At 39.5% G+C, this 14,708-nt stretch overlaps 1 protein-coding gene across 1 annotated transcript; it reads left to right on the forward strand.

The window, feature by feature from the left end:
• Nucleotides 1-2,903: 2,903 nt before the first annotated feature.
• On the forward strand, nt 2,904-11,610 carry eif3i (eukaryotic translation initiation factor 3, subunit I). The gene is given in 12 exon segments (XM_046844453.1): nt 2,904-3,061; nt 4,575-4,667; nt 4,843-4,930; nt 5,469-5,534; nt 5,912-6,061; nt 6,895-6,990; nt 6,993-7,021; nt 7,179-7,289; nt 8,538-8,627; nt 9,884-9,957; nt 11,060-11,152; nt 11,355-11,610. Coding segments are annotated over 12 exon segments (975 nt in total). The 5' UTR covers nt 2,904-3,058; the 3' UTR covers nt 11,437-11,610.
• The last annotated feature ends 3,098 nt before the right edge of the window (nt 11,611-14,708 follow it).

Raw genomic sequence — 14,708 nt, forward strand, 5'->3', positions numbered from 1 at the left:
ACCTTCCCTGCTCTAAAATTGCCCCAAATCATTACGCTTCCACCTCCATGTTTGGCTGTGGTGACGAGTCAGTCTGCTAAAATCATCTCTTCTGTTCGCCATCTTATACAAGTTCATCTGTTCGAGCCCAAAATGTCCAATTTGGACTCCACAGAACTTTCTTCCAGTCATTCACTATCCAATTCTTGTGTTTTTTTGCCTGCGAGTTCGTTGCATAGAAACAAAAGGAACATGCATGTCTCTGAAAAACCATAAAATATCTTAGCATACTGAAATGTAAAGAAATTGAATGTGATGTCTGGTGATTCTTGATGAAGTACTTTTGGCAAGAATTACAGCTCATACATTTGAAGTCCTCATAAACAGTCATGTGAAAATGAAAGTACGCCCTCTTTGAATTTTTACGGTGTTACATATCAGGATGTAATAAAAATCCTCGGGTCCTTAACCAGTCTTTAGATAACAACCTCATAAACAAAACCGCATGACACTTTATTGTGATTATTAGTATATATATTTATTTTTTTCAATAATAAAGCCATAAAAGTGGGAAAAACCCAAGACTGGTTCAAAAAAAAAAAAAAAAAAAAAGGTTGTTTACTTTTTAGCGTTTCAATGTCCTGCCACATCATTTCATTCATGTTGAGGTTTGGACTTTGACTGGGTCATTGCAACACCTTGATTCTATTGTTGTTCAACTATCCTGTAGTGATTTGCTGGTCTGTTTGGGATCATTGTCATGTTGCATGACCCAATTTCAGCCAAGCTTTAGTTGTCAGACAGATGCTCCAATCCAAGACTCTTGGATGCTTTAAGGGAAAGCCCCAGGTCTGTACCATGCAGTGTAGAGACAATACAACTAAGGAAAACATTAAAAACATCTATTAACATCCTACTATAGTTCTGAACAATGTCAGAGACACATACACCAATCTGGCATAACTATATGATCACTATATGATAACTATATAATCTGGCATAACTATATGGCCATCAATCAGGCATAACATTATGACCACCTGCCTAATGTTGTGTTGGTCCCCCTTTTGCTACCAAAACACTCCTGACCCATTGAGCATACAGGAGCTTGTCTGTTGGATCAGACCACATGTGCGTCAATGAGCCTCAGCCACCAATGACCCAGTTGCCGGTTCAACGCTGTTCCTTCCTTGGACCGCTTTTGATAGATACTGACCACTGCAGACCAGGAAACACCCTGCAGTTTTAGTGATGCTGTCCCAGACGTCTAGCCATCACAGTTTAGCCCTCGTCAAACTCACTCAAATCCCATTTTTCATGCTTAACACATCAACTTTAAGGACAAAATGTTCACTTGCTGCCGTATATATCATACTCGCTAACAGGTGCTATGATTAAGAGATAATCAGTGTTATTCACTTCACCTACTTATATAATATCTGTATTTGATAATAAATGTCGGCTTTCAAACTTAAATTTCCCTCAACTTATAATAGAGGTCAAGGCACCTATAGTAGATTGCTGGAACTATCAACTATCTGCAAAAATTAATGCTGATAGTTTTTCCGGCTTCCGGTTAAGTCATTACGAGAGCGGCCACTAGAGGCAAATTACTGTTGCCGCGTGCTGTTTGTTTTTACACATAAGAATATATATTATATTTATTACCATTAATATATTCACATTTAATTCATTTAGTACATTTTTATGATTCCGTACTTTTTTCTTTTTTTTTTTAAATAGAGTTTTTGTTTTTCTGCAAGTAGGATCCAACCTAGTTATCGGTATCGGTAAAGTTCACTATTGGTTGACCTCTACTTATTAACATTGCCTGATTATTTGTTAATTTGTAATTTGTTATTTCGTGTGCATATGCATAAGTAAGTAAATGTTTGGAACAGTCGCTTTGATAACGTTCCATGGAAAAAAAGCTCCATATTGCCGTTTTTTTCATTTGTAATTGTAGTGCAGCAGCTAACAAATGCTTGTTTAACGACATAAAATTATATTACACTTTATTCAACTGCTGTCACGACATGTGTGATGTATGGTGATTTTAAGCCTATAAGCAAGGCTAACACTGCGTGAGTCTGTAGCGATGCTGCTGTTAGCACATCAGATGCTACGGTTAATTTCAGTTTACCCTCTACAACCATGCTCCTCCTCAGTCCACAACTAGTGCTTCAAAACACACCCATCTCTTGGCTGTTTCAGCCCCAGTTCAGGCAGTTAGCGATTTCAATAAAGGCGTTCCATCCCAGCCAATATTAGCTCATTACCCAAAGTATGCTTTCGGTCTTTTACACCGCTCTTTCTGTTAAGCGCACACAACCATGGCTGGAGAAATTGGTGTCTTCAGCATCATGTGAGAATTCCTTCTCCACACTGTGAATAATCCTACACCCCTGTCGTCGCACCATGTTGCATAAAAGAGAAATTGTGTGATCTTGGCCCATGAGAAATCCATAACAAATACTTTAGACATGGATGAATTTGTAAGGATTTTTGCCAAGGTAAACAGGAGACTAATTCTGTGGATGGATGGATGGATGGATATATCAATAGTTAGGCATAAATAATGGGGAAATATAACAGATAAACAATACAAATAAAGTTTTATGTTTTTAAAGTAATAAATTAAGGAAAAATCGTATACAAAATGTAACATTTTTTAATCTAAAAAGTGGAAAAAGGAAACTTTTTATAGAATGTTTGGGTTCTGTATTGAAGTTCAAAAATAGGCTTGATAAGTTGTTTTAGGATGTAATTTTAATTGAGAACTGATCTGATCCAATATAAACAAGACGGATTTTCAAATTAAAATAAAGCTAAGGTTTGAAGTTGTTTTGCATTTGTTTGTTTTTTTCTCAGAAGTTTTTGATAAAGAAACCCAGGCGGAACGCTCGTGCGAGGGAACTTGTTTGTGTCCGGTCTTCTTTTCAGAAGAACCGGAAGTAAGACGTTCCTTTTCCGTTTTAAACCCGGCGCTTAGCAGCACGCGCATGGAGTATTGAAATATACGTAGGTCTAATACGCGGATCTTTATTAAGAAGATACAGAGTGAGCGAGATTATCAAGCATGGTGAGTGTGGGATTTGGCCTCTGTGTCTGTATGTGTGCGTTATAACCCGTTATTAATGGCAGTAAAACGCGGCGGTTCATTATCAGTGATCAGCTGTGACGAACTGGGCCCGAGCTGCGAGCGCTGGAAGAGTAGGGGCCATGTTCCAAATGGGGTCTGACTCACTGGATTCGCTCACTACAGGGCGCTTTTCACATGCAGCGGAGTGCACTACACGGAGTCCTGATGCGAGCCGTTTAGGATACAGCCATGCTTGTAAAACTCCTGATTGGCTTGTTGTTTATTTTTTATTTATTTACTCGTTTTATGCGACGGAGACGTTTCTTGTTTGGCAGTAAGCCGATTCTTTTGTCAGTGACTGTAACAGCTGTTTGTTTTTAGCAATTATTTAGTGTTTTATTTACATTTTTAGCTCAGACTGACTTATTCTCGCGTAATCACGCGAGATCTTTCAAGACGTCCGAGATCTTGGGGTTAATGATGAGACTATGCGTATCTCTAGGCGACCTCAGCAGGTGTGTCTGACCATACAGCATCATATTAGAGCCTTAATCTTATCCTATCATTTTAACCTAAAGATCCATGAAGGTACTGAGTAACTGGAATCTTCTGTGAATAATATATTAATATTGTGAAGTTCTACTACAATGGCTCAGGACTCAGATGAAGACTGGTTCCTCTTGGAGTCTGGTTCCTCTCCAGGTTTTTTCCTTATTCCATTTCAGGGAGATTTTCCTCACCACAATCTCCACTGTCTGAACCATTAGGCGTTAGGGATGTGCATCTCCATAACTGAATAAAACCAGACGCTGTTCAGTCTCCTGGAAGATGCAGCTCTACCTCTGCCAGGTTAATCTCTATTCTATGTTCTATGATCCTGGAGACTGAGGCGTGTCTCAAAACTATTTTACTTGCATAGCAGCAGGGGTGCTGAGAGAACGTGCTTAAAATATATTAGTCATATTCATCCGAATCCGTAAATCTTACCATCCCTATTAGACGTAAACTTATAGGAACGAATCTTTGTTGTTAAAAGTGCGATAAAATGTAAGAGTGTAAATTGGTGCGGAATAAAGAGGAGTAAAGCTGATGTAGGAACGTAATTAGAGATTTTGTAGACGAGTTTGTCTCATTACCCAGCAGTGTATTTCTTCATAACATTTATAAGAATAACAGAGCACAAAGACAGGTTTAACTGGTTCTAGTTTCCACCTTCTGGCTGGCTCAAATTTATCATCATCTTCAGTGATGAATATTTCAATTGAGGTTTATGGACGACAGCGATTCCAGGGATCCCGGGTCAAGAAAAGCATGCTAAAAGGGTTATAGTGTGTGTGAACTTTACTGATGTTCTCCTGATGGCTGTGGTGGTGTTTTTCCTGGTGGTGTTCCTCACACCCGGCTGAAGACGCATGGTCTCTCGCTTTGCACAATAAGGCAAAGGGGACCCTGCTTGTGTAACTGCCACCGAACAGTGCGCGTTAATACGGTTTTCTCTTTTATTATTACACAGAAACCCATCCTTCTGCAGGGCCATGAAAGGTCCATCACTCAGATTAAATACAACAGAGAGGGCGACCTGCTGTTCTCCGTGGCCAAAGACCAGGTACGTGGACACGTTCCTCCTAAACATAAATGTAACTAATATATTTTTTTGATAGATGCTTAGTCAAAAACAGCAAATTGCACATTAAAATATACAAATTACATAGAATGTGTTTCATGGTATTTACTTTTGTGTGTGTTTTTTTTTTTTTTTTTTCCCTTCCCCCCCTATTCAGTTTGTGAACGTGTGGTACTCAGTCAATGGCGAGAGACTTGGCACTTACAACGGCCACACCGGAGCTGTGTGGTGTGTGGATGTCGACTGTATCCTAAAACCTGAGAGAGAGAGAGTGAGAGTGTGTGTGTGTAAACGAGAGCAAGAGGAGAGACACTGAGTGAGAGAGACATTGTGTGAGGGAGAGAGAAATTGTCAGAGACACTGAGTGAGTGTGAGAGAGAGAATGCACCGAGTCAAAAAAAGTAAAACTGAGTATGAGTTGAAGAGACTTTTCGGAGTGAAAGAGAGGGAATGCACAGAGAGAGAAAGAAAGAAAGAGTAACTGAGAGAGAAATACACTGAGTGAAAGAAATAAATTGAGAGAGACACAGAGTGTGTGAGAGGGGGAGAGACTAAGTGAGAGGGAGACACTTAGTGAGAGACATTAAGTAAGAAAGAGACAGTGAGTTTGAGAGAAAGAAGGAGACACTGAGTGAGAGAAAGGCACTGAATGATAGACAAAGAATGAAAGAGAGAACACTGAGTGAGAGAGACACAAAGAAAGAAAAAAGAAATATATATATATATATATATTACACACACACACAACTGATTTCTGTGTGTTTGCTTTAATAACTTGTGAAGGGGACACGAAGCATGTCCTGACCGGATCCGCCGATAACAGCTGCAGACTCTGGGACTGTGAAACAGGTTTGTTACTGTCTGTTCTAGTTCTAATAAGTCATTCAAAACACAACACACTCAAAAATCACGTTTTTGTGCGTGTACAGAAAATAAACCAGATACAGAATGAGCGCTTTGCTTAATGTCCAAGTCTCAGACTACGATGGGCTCTGAGCCGAAAGTGAGATCATGTGGATTGTTCTCTGACGATCACATGCACAAGTTGGCTAATGGTTTTGATATTGAGCTCGTTGATGGGCCCAGTTACACGTGAAATTTCACGTTCGCTCATTGCTCTCAGAATAGTCTCAATACTTTTTGATGCCACCTTGTGAGTTTAATCTGTTGAACCCTGGTAGAAAGTTGGTCATCGTTAATGAGTCGGTCGCCGCATTGCTCTGCAGGTAAACAGCTTGCCGTGCTCGATACCAACTCGGCGGTGAGGACGTGCGGATTCGACTTCAGCGGGAACATCATCATGTTCTCCACGGACAAACAGATGGGCTACCAGTGCTACCTGAACTTCTTTGATCTCCGAGACCCTCAACAGATCGGTACGTATAAATAGGTGCAAATATGGGCTTTGAACCGAAATTTCCAAGGATTCAGATGTTGGCTAATGTAATGGAGCACTAGTTAAGGCTTTTGGGGAACTGACTGGAAGGTCAGGGGATTTAAACAACATGAAATAAATCAAATAAATGCAGTAATTATGTTATTAAATAAATTGATTTAATTGGCACAAATTCAATAAAATGAAATATATTGTGTATGTGTGTATGTACATTTAATATTTAATTTTCTAAATATGTGATCTACTTAACTGTTCTACTTATTACATCATACTTTAACAAACGTCTTCATTCCTTCCATCCTTCCTTCATTTCCTCCCTCGAAATGCAGAATTGCATATCGCTAAAAGCAAACGCTAAAGAATCCATAATCATTAGACCGTCATAAACACAGAAGTGGCACGAATTCGCGCATTACAATCGTATTTACACGTCGTATTCCGGGGCACCACACGTCGTATTTCCGGTACAACGCGAGTAGCCAAAGGTACACTGCTCTAACTCGTTTCTTTTTTATTTCCCCGGCATTGTTGCGTATGCTTTTCCAAATGTATTTATTATTAGATCTATTAAAAGTGCTGTTTAAAAAAAAACGTAATTAAATTATGATTCGGGGTTTTCTGGTTACCACTTTAATTATTAGTATAAGGAATTATTCTCCTGCAAAATAAAAAAAACTCACCGAAGCTTCTGTTGCAGAATCCTCAACCCTTTTGCTTTACATTGTGCTCCAAAAAAAAAAAAATTGGTCTAATGGTGTGAAGAGATATACAGATACTTTACTAACCATAAAGGTCTTTTTCTCCATCGATCAGAGGACAACCAGTCGTATCTCTCGGTGCCGTGCAGCGAGTCCAAGATCACGAGTGCGGTGTGGGGGCCTCTGGGGGAGTTTGTGATCGCAGGACACGAAACGGAGAAATCAACCAGTTCAGCGCCAAGGTTCAGTTCTTCCCATCTACTGATTTTATATTCCTTTCTGCATCTAAATAATGGGAGAGTGCTTTGGGGTTTTAGTTGAAAAACCTTCGAAGTAATCGTGTGTGTGTGTGTGTGTGTGTGTGTGTGTGTGTGTGTGTGTGTGTGTGTGTCTTGGTAGTCTGGGGATATCCTGACGAAAGTGAAGGAGCACACAAAGCAGATCAACGACATCCAGTCCTCTATAGACCTCACAATGTTCATCACGGCCTCTAAAGACTGCGCTGCCAAGGTTTGTATTTTCTAAAAGAAACGGATACTTGAAACTATGAAACAAAGACTTTTTTCCTTGAAAAATTCTCCCTTTAATTAATAATATCTTTACGCACGTGCAGCATCTGAACAGTTCGTTTTTTCCGAAACATTCAGCAAAATACTTGTGTCGTGCCTCTTGTTAAACTCGCCAACGTTCATCCCAGAGCAGTTCAGTAGGATTTAGGTGCAGTGACTGGGCCGGCTGTTTTATGATGGATATCACTCCAGATGACTGTTTGCTCTCTGAAGAGCTCTTAGAGTTTGGACATATGTTTTGATCTTCTTGTTGTACGCTGAAGTCTGTTCCAATGAGCCAATCGAGCATGGAATGGTTGCCATATTGGTTCCTTTCCCCCTGGAATAAGCCTCCAAACTTCCCTGCTCCAAAACAACCCCAAACCGTTACGCTTCCACCTCCATGTTTGACTGTGGGGGTGCGGCAGTCACCACAGTGCTCACATCTTCTCCTCCTGTTCTTCACCTCACATAAGAGCCAAAATGTCAAATTTGCACTTATCTGTCCACTGAACTTTATTCTCAAAGACCATTAAAGTCTAGCTGTTTCTAGCAAGCTAGATCTTAACATACTAAAACATAATGGAATTGAATGTGATGTCTGGTGATTCTTTATTCTGAAAAAATAAGTTATCAGACCTTTTTTAACTCCAGCCGACCGTTTGCTCACTGAATAACGTTCGCACATGAGACGCATTGGATCATAAGATTCGGCTCATCGGACATATGATTCGGCTCATTGTCTTGGCGTCGGTTCCAGTGAGCTGCAGTCCAGATAGAATTGAGTGATACTTTTGCGTGAAGTATGGAAATGGTAGCCATGTTGGATTAGTATTCCTTTCATCATTTATTCTACATGTATGTATGTATGTATGTATGTATGTATGTATGTATATATACTTTCTAAATATGAACAGAAACGTGTGAAGTAAAATGTGACAGAGCTACATATATTTCATTCACAACCTACTGATACTGCCAATTAATTGTGGTTAAAAAAAACGAGTTTCCTGTGTAGAAACCAAAAGAACCTGCATGTGTCTCTTATAAACCATAAGAATAGGCACTGCCAAACTTTTGACACGAGGTGGGGGCAAAGAACACCTGACACACAACAAGCTCATTAACATCAAGTAAAACACCTGCCTGACAAATCCCACTCATACACACTCTCTCTCTCTCTCTCTCTCTCTCTCTCTCTCTCCCCCAGCTGTTTGACTCGGCCTCTCTTGACCACATCAAAACCTTCAAGACCGAGCGACCCGTGAACTCTGCCGCCATCTCGCCCATCATGGACCACGTGAGTGCCTTTTATTTGACACTTTTCTAGAAACATAAAGGAAAATTATGATGACTGGTTTTGTTTAATGCATAAATACAGTATATGGACAAAAGTTTGTGGATCTCCAAATTAAAATTTAGTTCCTAGTTATAATAAGTTGCACTCTTCTGGGAAGCAGTTCCACTCGATTGGTGCGTGTCTGCTTCCGCGCTGGAAGAACGAGAGACAGGCAAAAGTTCACCAAGCAGAGCTTTCTTTATTTACCTTCGTCTTCACCCACAGCCAAAGGTATGGTGATGTAGGTGAGGTGAGGAGGCCTGGGGGTGCAGTCAGTGTTCACATTTATCCCAAAGGTGTTCAATAAGGTCTCCTAGTTCAGGTGAAGGGAAAAGTTCATGCTACCGCATCCAAAGACATTATATTTTTGACATATGATATTTTTGTCCATATAGTGTATATGAAATGTGTCTGGTCAATTATGATCATTTAATTTGAAAGTGCATTCAGGCATGGAGCTGCAACTCACGATTATTTAGATTAAATTAATCAATATCTTTTCACTTGATCAGTTAATCGGATTCAAAAATTAAATATCTTTTTAAAAAGAGTTGTTTTTGCTTATTATAACTGTAAAATTCTACTTTAAAAAAGTCACATTGACTTTCTTTGATTTGGACATTATAAAGCTTCTAGTGGCTGCTTGTTGAGTGCGTGGCGGATTTCTCCTTCAACAAATTCACTCATGCTGGTTTGATTGTTTCTGGAAAAAAAACATTTTTTAAATGTTAATTGCAGAAGGCTTCACCCTGCATTCTCAAATGCTAGTTTTTTGACACCCATGCTTAAAAAATCTTAAAATATATTGTTTTGACACAAAAAAAAAATAGATTTAGTTTATTTGTGAAGATATGAGCATCTAAAAAATAACTAATTTGTATAATAAAATGAAGCAAGCATTTGAACGTAGTAAAGACGCAGTAAATCACATTTGAAAACATTTTGTAGTAGACAAATGCTAAGGATAATAAAAGGAGAATGAAACGGAGAAACTCAAAAAGACCTGATTTAAAAATAATTTAAAAAAATAAAAAAAAAGAGGGAAAAAATACGCGTTGCTGAAAACCACAACAGTGACTGAAAATGAAATCTTTACCGCTGCTGTTGTTTCTCAGCACCAAACGACGAGCGAATCCTCAGGCGCTGCTGGAGAAGCAAATCGATTGTGTTCTGTACATGAACGTTTTCAGATCTGATGGTCTTCTGTTTGTGTCCAGGTGGTCATGGGAGGAGGTCAGGAAGCCATGGAGGTCACGACCACTTCCACCAGGATCGGCAAATTCGAAGCCAGGTTGGGAAATATTTCTGTAGCATCGTCTAATTTAAAAATTAAATTATTCATTTATATTTATTTTTCAAATTGCATATAATGGAATAAGTATAATTACCTAATGTGTTTAATAGATACATTATACTTGTTGCAGTGTAACAAAAAAAGGGCGGAATTATAAATAGTGAATTACATTATGTATATAGACATTAAGCAGAGTATATTTAAATATGTATACAGTATGTCATAATAGTGAGTGCACCCCTCAGCAACCATAGAAATTAAACTTGGAAGTAGAGAACATGCAGCTTGTATTGCAGGACAGATTTACTGTCCTCTGAAAACAACGCAACTTCAATTAATCAGGACGATATTTTTTAATTAATCGCCGATTGTGCTGCAAATTGTCGTTTATTAGGTGCATCTGCCTTATCAAACCATGCGTTTATGTTCTGCGATTACGTAAGAGAACATAACTCTCCCATACCAGCAGGTGGCAGTACTGTGTATTCGGTGTCCAAACCGGGAAAGAGTTAAAACTGTGAATACACAAAGCAGTGACGACAAAGCACACAGTGACGCAGTGACGACAAAGCAATTAACTGTTAGTTAATTACTAACGAATGTGGAATTTAATTTTTTTCAATCATCTCTGCTAAGTTGCAAATACAAGCGCAAGAACGACAGAAAGTCTGCTGTTTGTTTTTTTTCTCGTGTGCTAAAGCTAAGTGGCCAATCACAGTTCTCGTACCCGCTGATGAGCTCCGGCGCTGATTGGACATGCAGAATCACGAAAAACTGCTGAAATGGATGCTCGATTAAAAAATAAAAAACTTACTGACTTATAGAAATGTGCAAATTCCAATAACTGGATATATTAATGTTAAATATTGAGGAAAATAGGACGACATTCAAACTGAAACAAAAAAAACCACCAAATAAATAGTTAGAAAATTATCCAAAATGGGGAGCATGCTTTATCAGTGATTCGCCTCTAGAGGTCGCAACTGTGCAACCGATTAATTGATTGACCTCCAAATCCTACACACCAAAAAAAGAAAGAAGGACATTGAATCGAGTTCTTCAGATTTCTGAATTTGCTTTCTCTCCTTTTTCTGTCCAGGTTTTTCCATGCAGCCTACGAAGAGGAGTTTGGAAGAGTGAAGGGTCACTTCGGCCCGATCAACTGTGTGGCGTTTCACCCAGATGGCAAAAGGTATTTATTCATATTGTCATATTTAGCTTTTATTTACTGGGTTTAATCATTTAGACGGAATCCTTTGAGTTGCTCGAGAAAACGGATGATCAAAAAAACATGATTTTTCACAAAAGTGGAGTTTTGGGTTGTTGTTGAAACTGCTATAAAAAGTGAACGTGTATTTTGGAGTAAATGTTTTTTTCTTTTGTTTTGTCTGCAGTTACAGCAGTGGCGGTGAGGACGGTTACGTCAGAATTCACTACTTCGATCCTCAGTACTTCGATTTCGAGCTCGAGGCGTAAAATCACAGCCGACGTTCCCGTTTTAACATCAGCTTAGCCACCAGATACACGCAGGGGTTCAGTCACACATACAGCCTCTTTTCTTTTTTTTTTTTACTTTACTGTTCACTTGGTTTCCATGACCTGTGCGTTCGCTGGCTGGAATATTTAATAAATCATTCTCCATTAACAGACGATCAGAATGGCTCGTGTTTTTACTTTTTACTTTGGTTGCTTGGTCACGACTTGATACATGGGAAAGAAAGGAAATGGGAGGCTGAGACTCTAGGAATTGGTGCTCAAACCAAAGTGGTCTGTTCACCAAGATTACTAGTCTCTACCTCCGAACGCTCCGCCTGATGAGAGAGAGTTTTCTTATATTAATTAAACTGAATTTTTAATTTTGTTATTTAATGAATGTATCCAGGCTGAACATCCACCATATAGAACACAAGCAGAGCAAAGATGATGATCAGGATGTGTCTGTTCTCAGTCATGTTTACGTCACTGGAAATGATACACCAGTGGTAGATTGAAAAAGCTGCCCTATGAGAAGAAAAAAATATCGATCATGTCACCAAATAGATTAAAGTGGTAAAAATGTTGAGTCAAAGTGAAAAAGTTGTCTGAAAAATAAAGAGAAGTAAAGCACTGATACAAAAAAAATCTACTTGAGTACACTAACAGTATTTGTACTTCATGACCTTCCACCTCTGTGAAGAATGTATAGGATTATTCTTTATAATTGTAAGTTTATCCCTAAGAAAAAAACCTGCATGAGGAATGAAACCAGATTCAAGAGGGAACCCATCCTCGTCTGGGTGACATCAAGAGTGTGATAATAGCCTTTAAACAATACAGAACAGTGATGCAGTGATGGTGATTAAACGCAACCTGTGGTTCTGAGCCGTTGCAGCAGACTCATGACATTAAGTAGAGTCCAAATCCATCCTTAAAGCTCCTGTGTTGCTCTGTAATTTCACTGATCCCCCCGCTGCTGATGCGAAACCAACCCCAGCTGCACAGATTGGCCTCAATTTGAAGAGAACCTCATCCAAAAGCAGGGCGCTGGGACTAACCTGGCAGATCGGAGAGGAGAGGGGCAGGAGCATTGATCACTGGTACCTCACAAACAAGGAAGAGAGTGGGAGGAAGAGAAGAAGGGTAACGCAGTGAGAGATATAAGTACTTGCCTTTGTAGTGCAAAAAAACCCAAATAAACAAAACCAGACGTTCAATTGCTGTTCTGTCTCCAGGAAGTTACAGCTCTACCTCTGCCATGTAAATCTTTATTCTATGTGACACCTGGGACATGCCTCGGCCTCCGTAGAGTCGCGATACGTCGTGGCCTTTGCCTTACGCTTTCTACATTAAAGTTTGCGCATCTACTAGTAATGCTATATTAATAAATCTGTATTTACTGATGCAAATAAAAACGATGAATCGTGATACAAATGCCAACTTGTGCATCACGTCGTTCACTTTTACGCCGATCCACTGATGCGAATCGGTTACTTACAGAACCCCTTGCTGCGAGCACTGTGGGGCCTAACCTCAGACCGGATCGTACCGGATTAGTTCAGACTCCACAGTAAAGGGAAAGTACTGGATGCATACGAAATTCTTGATGATGCGTCTGAAAGAATTATAAGTCTCCCCACACCAGTTCATTACCGTGACCCAATGCTCCTTTTTGGTTATTACTTACAGCAGTCCTGGTACCGTTTGTGCTGCTTTGGTTCAGGTGACTAAAGAACACACTTGTTATAGACTATCCATTTGAAACTATCTGTCTGAACCCATTTCCCCGCACATGTTCACCATGATGAAAAGCTATGGAATATGAAACGCAGTATAGGACCCAAGCAGGACAGACCTTGTATGCTCTTAAACATTTACATTGTGGCATTTAGCAGACGTTTGTGTCTGGAGAGACGTACAAAAGAGTTTTTAGCAATGAATAAATCTACACTGGTACACCAGATTACAAACTCAATATAAATACAACTCTTGATTTCTACAAAGCAAACTTGGTAAGTGCTAATGTAAGTGTTTCAGGAAGAGGTAGGTCTTCAACCGTCGCATAAAAATAGCCAGAGACTCCGCTGTTCGGGACATTTAGAGGAAGATCATTCCACCACCTCAGTGCCAGAACAGAGAAGAGTCTTGAAGTCTCTCATTCTGAGAGAAGGTGGTCGAGCAGTGCTGGAGGATCTCAGACAGGTGCAGTGCAGAGGTGTGAGCAGGTCTCTGAGGTAAGATAGTGTTGGTCCATTTTTTACCTTGTATGCAAGTATCAGTGTTTTGAATCTGATACGTGCAGCTACTGGAAGCCAGTAAAGGGAGGGGAGCAGTGGGGTGGTGTGTGAGAACTTGGGCAGATTGAACATGTCGTGCAGTTGCGTTTTGGGTTCTGGAAATAAAGTCTAAAAGTGAGTAGCTAGATGGTGGATGGAGTCTATTCCAACGCATCACCTCTTCATAACTGAAAGAAAAAGTCCTGCACCAGTCTCAAACTGTATAAATGAATCTAATAATGAATGAATGTCCACACAGAATATTGTCTGAATTGGTGAACACCAGCAAGATGGACCCAGTGTTCTGGAAGTAACTGACAAGGCAGGGTGAACACAACTCTAGCTTTGTTGTGGAGACTATGACTATTTTTGGTGTCTTCAGGACTGACTTGGCTGATCTTGGTTTGGCAGGTGAACCTTCAACAAGTGAAACCTAATTTGTACTCGTTATTTCAAATTGTAAGATTCTGAGATTACTGAATTTTCTTAATTATACCATACCACCATATTTGGACTACATATATACTGAATATACTTTATATATACACAATATATGTTGGTGAACTTTGCATAACCCCAGCATGATACCTTGTTGATTAATGGTCAATAACTGACTCTGATGACTTGCACTGAATGGAGTCAGTCAGTGTTGCATGGTCCAGAGAGTAGCTGCTGGTAGTCGTAGTCAGCATCAAAGATTTCCAAATGATTGGTCATGATTAAAATGTATTGTTTGATCTATAATCTCAGATGTTGAGTTCATTTGAGTTGCTCAGAAGCTTTTGGTTCCAAAACTCGAATGTCCTATTACAGTCTAAAGTCTAACAATGTTTTAATGATTGATAATCAAACTCTTGGTGTCACCCAAGGGTTCTACTTTTAATCTGGCTTCTCTCAAGGTTTCTTCCACCATCTAAGGGAGTTTTATCTCGCCACAGTCTCAGGCTCATTCCTCAGCATTATTATTATTTTTTCCTAAATTCTCTGAAGCTGCTT

This window comes from Silurus meridionalis, chromosome 29 (genome assembly GCF_014805685.1).
Source record: "Silurus meridionalis isolate SWU-2019-XX chromosome 29, ASM1480568v1, whole genome shotgun sequence".
NCBI classification, from domain to species: Eukaryota; Metazoa; Chordata; class Actinopteri; order Siluriformes; family Siluridae; genus Silurus; species Silurus meridionalis.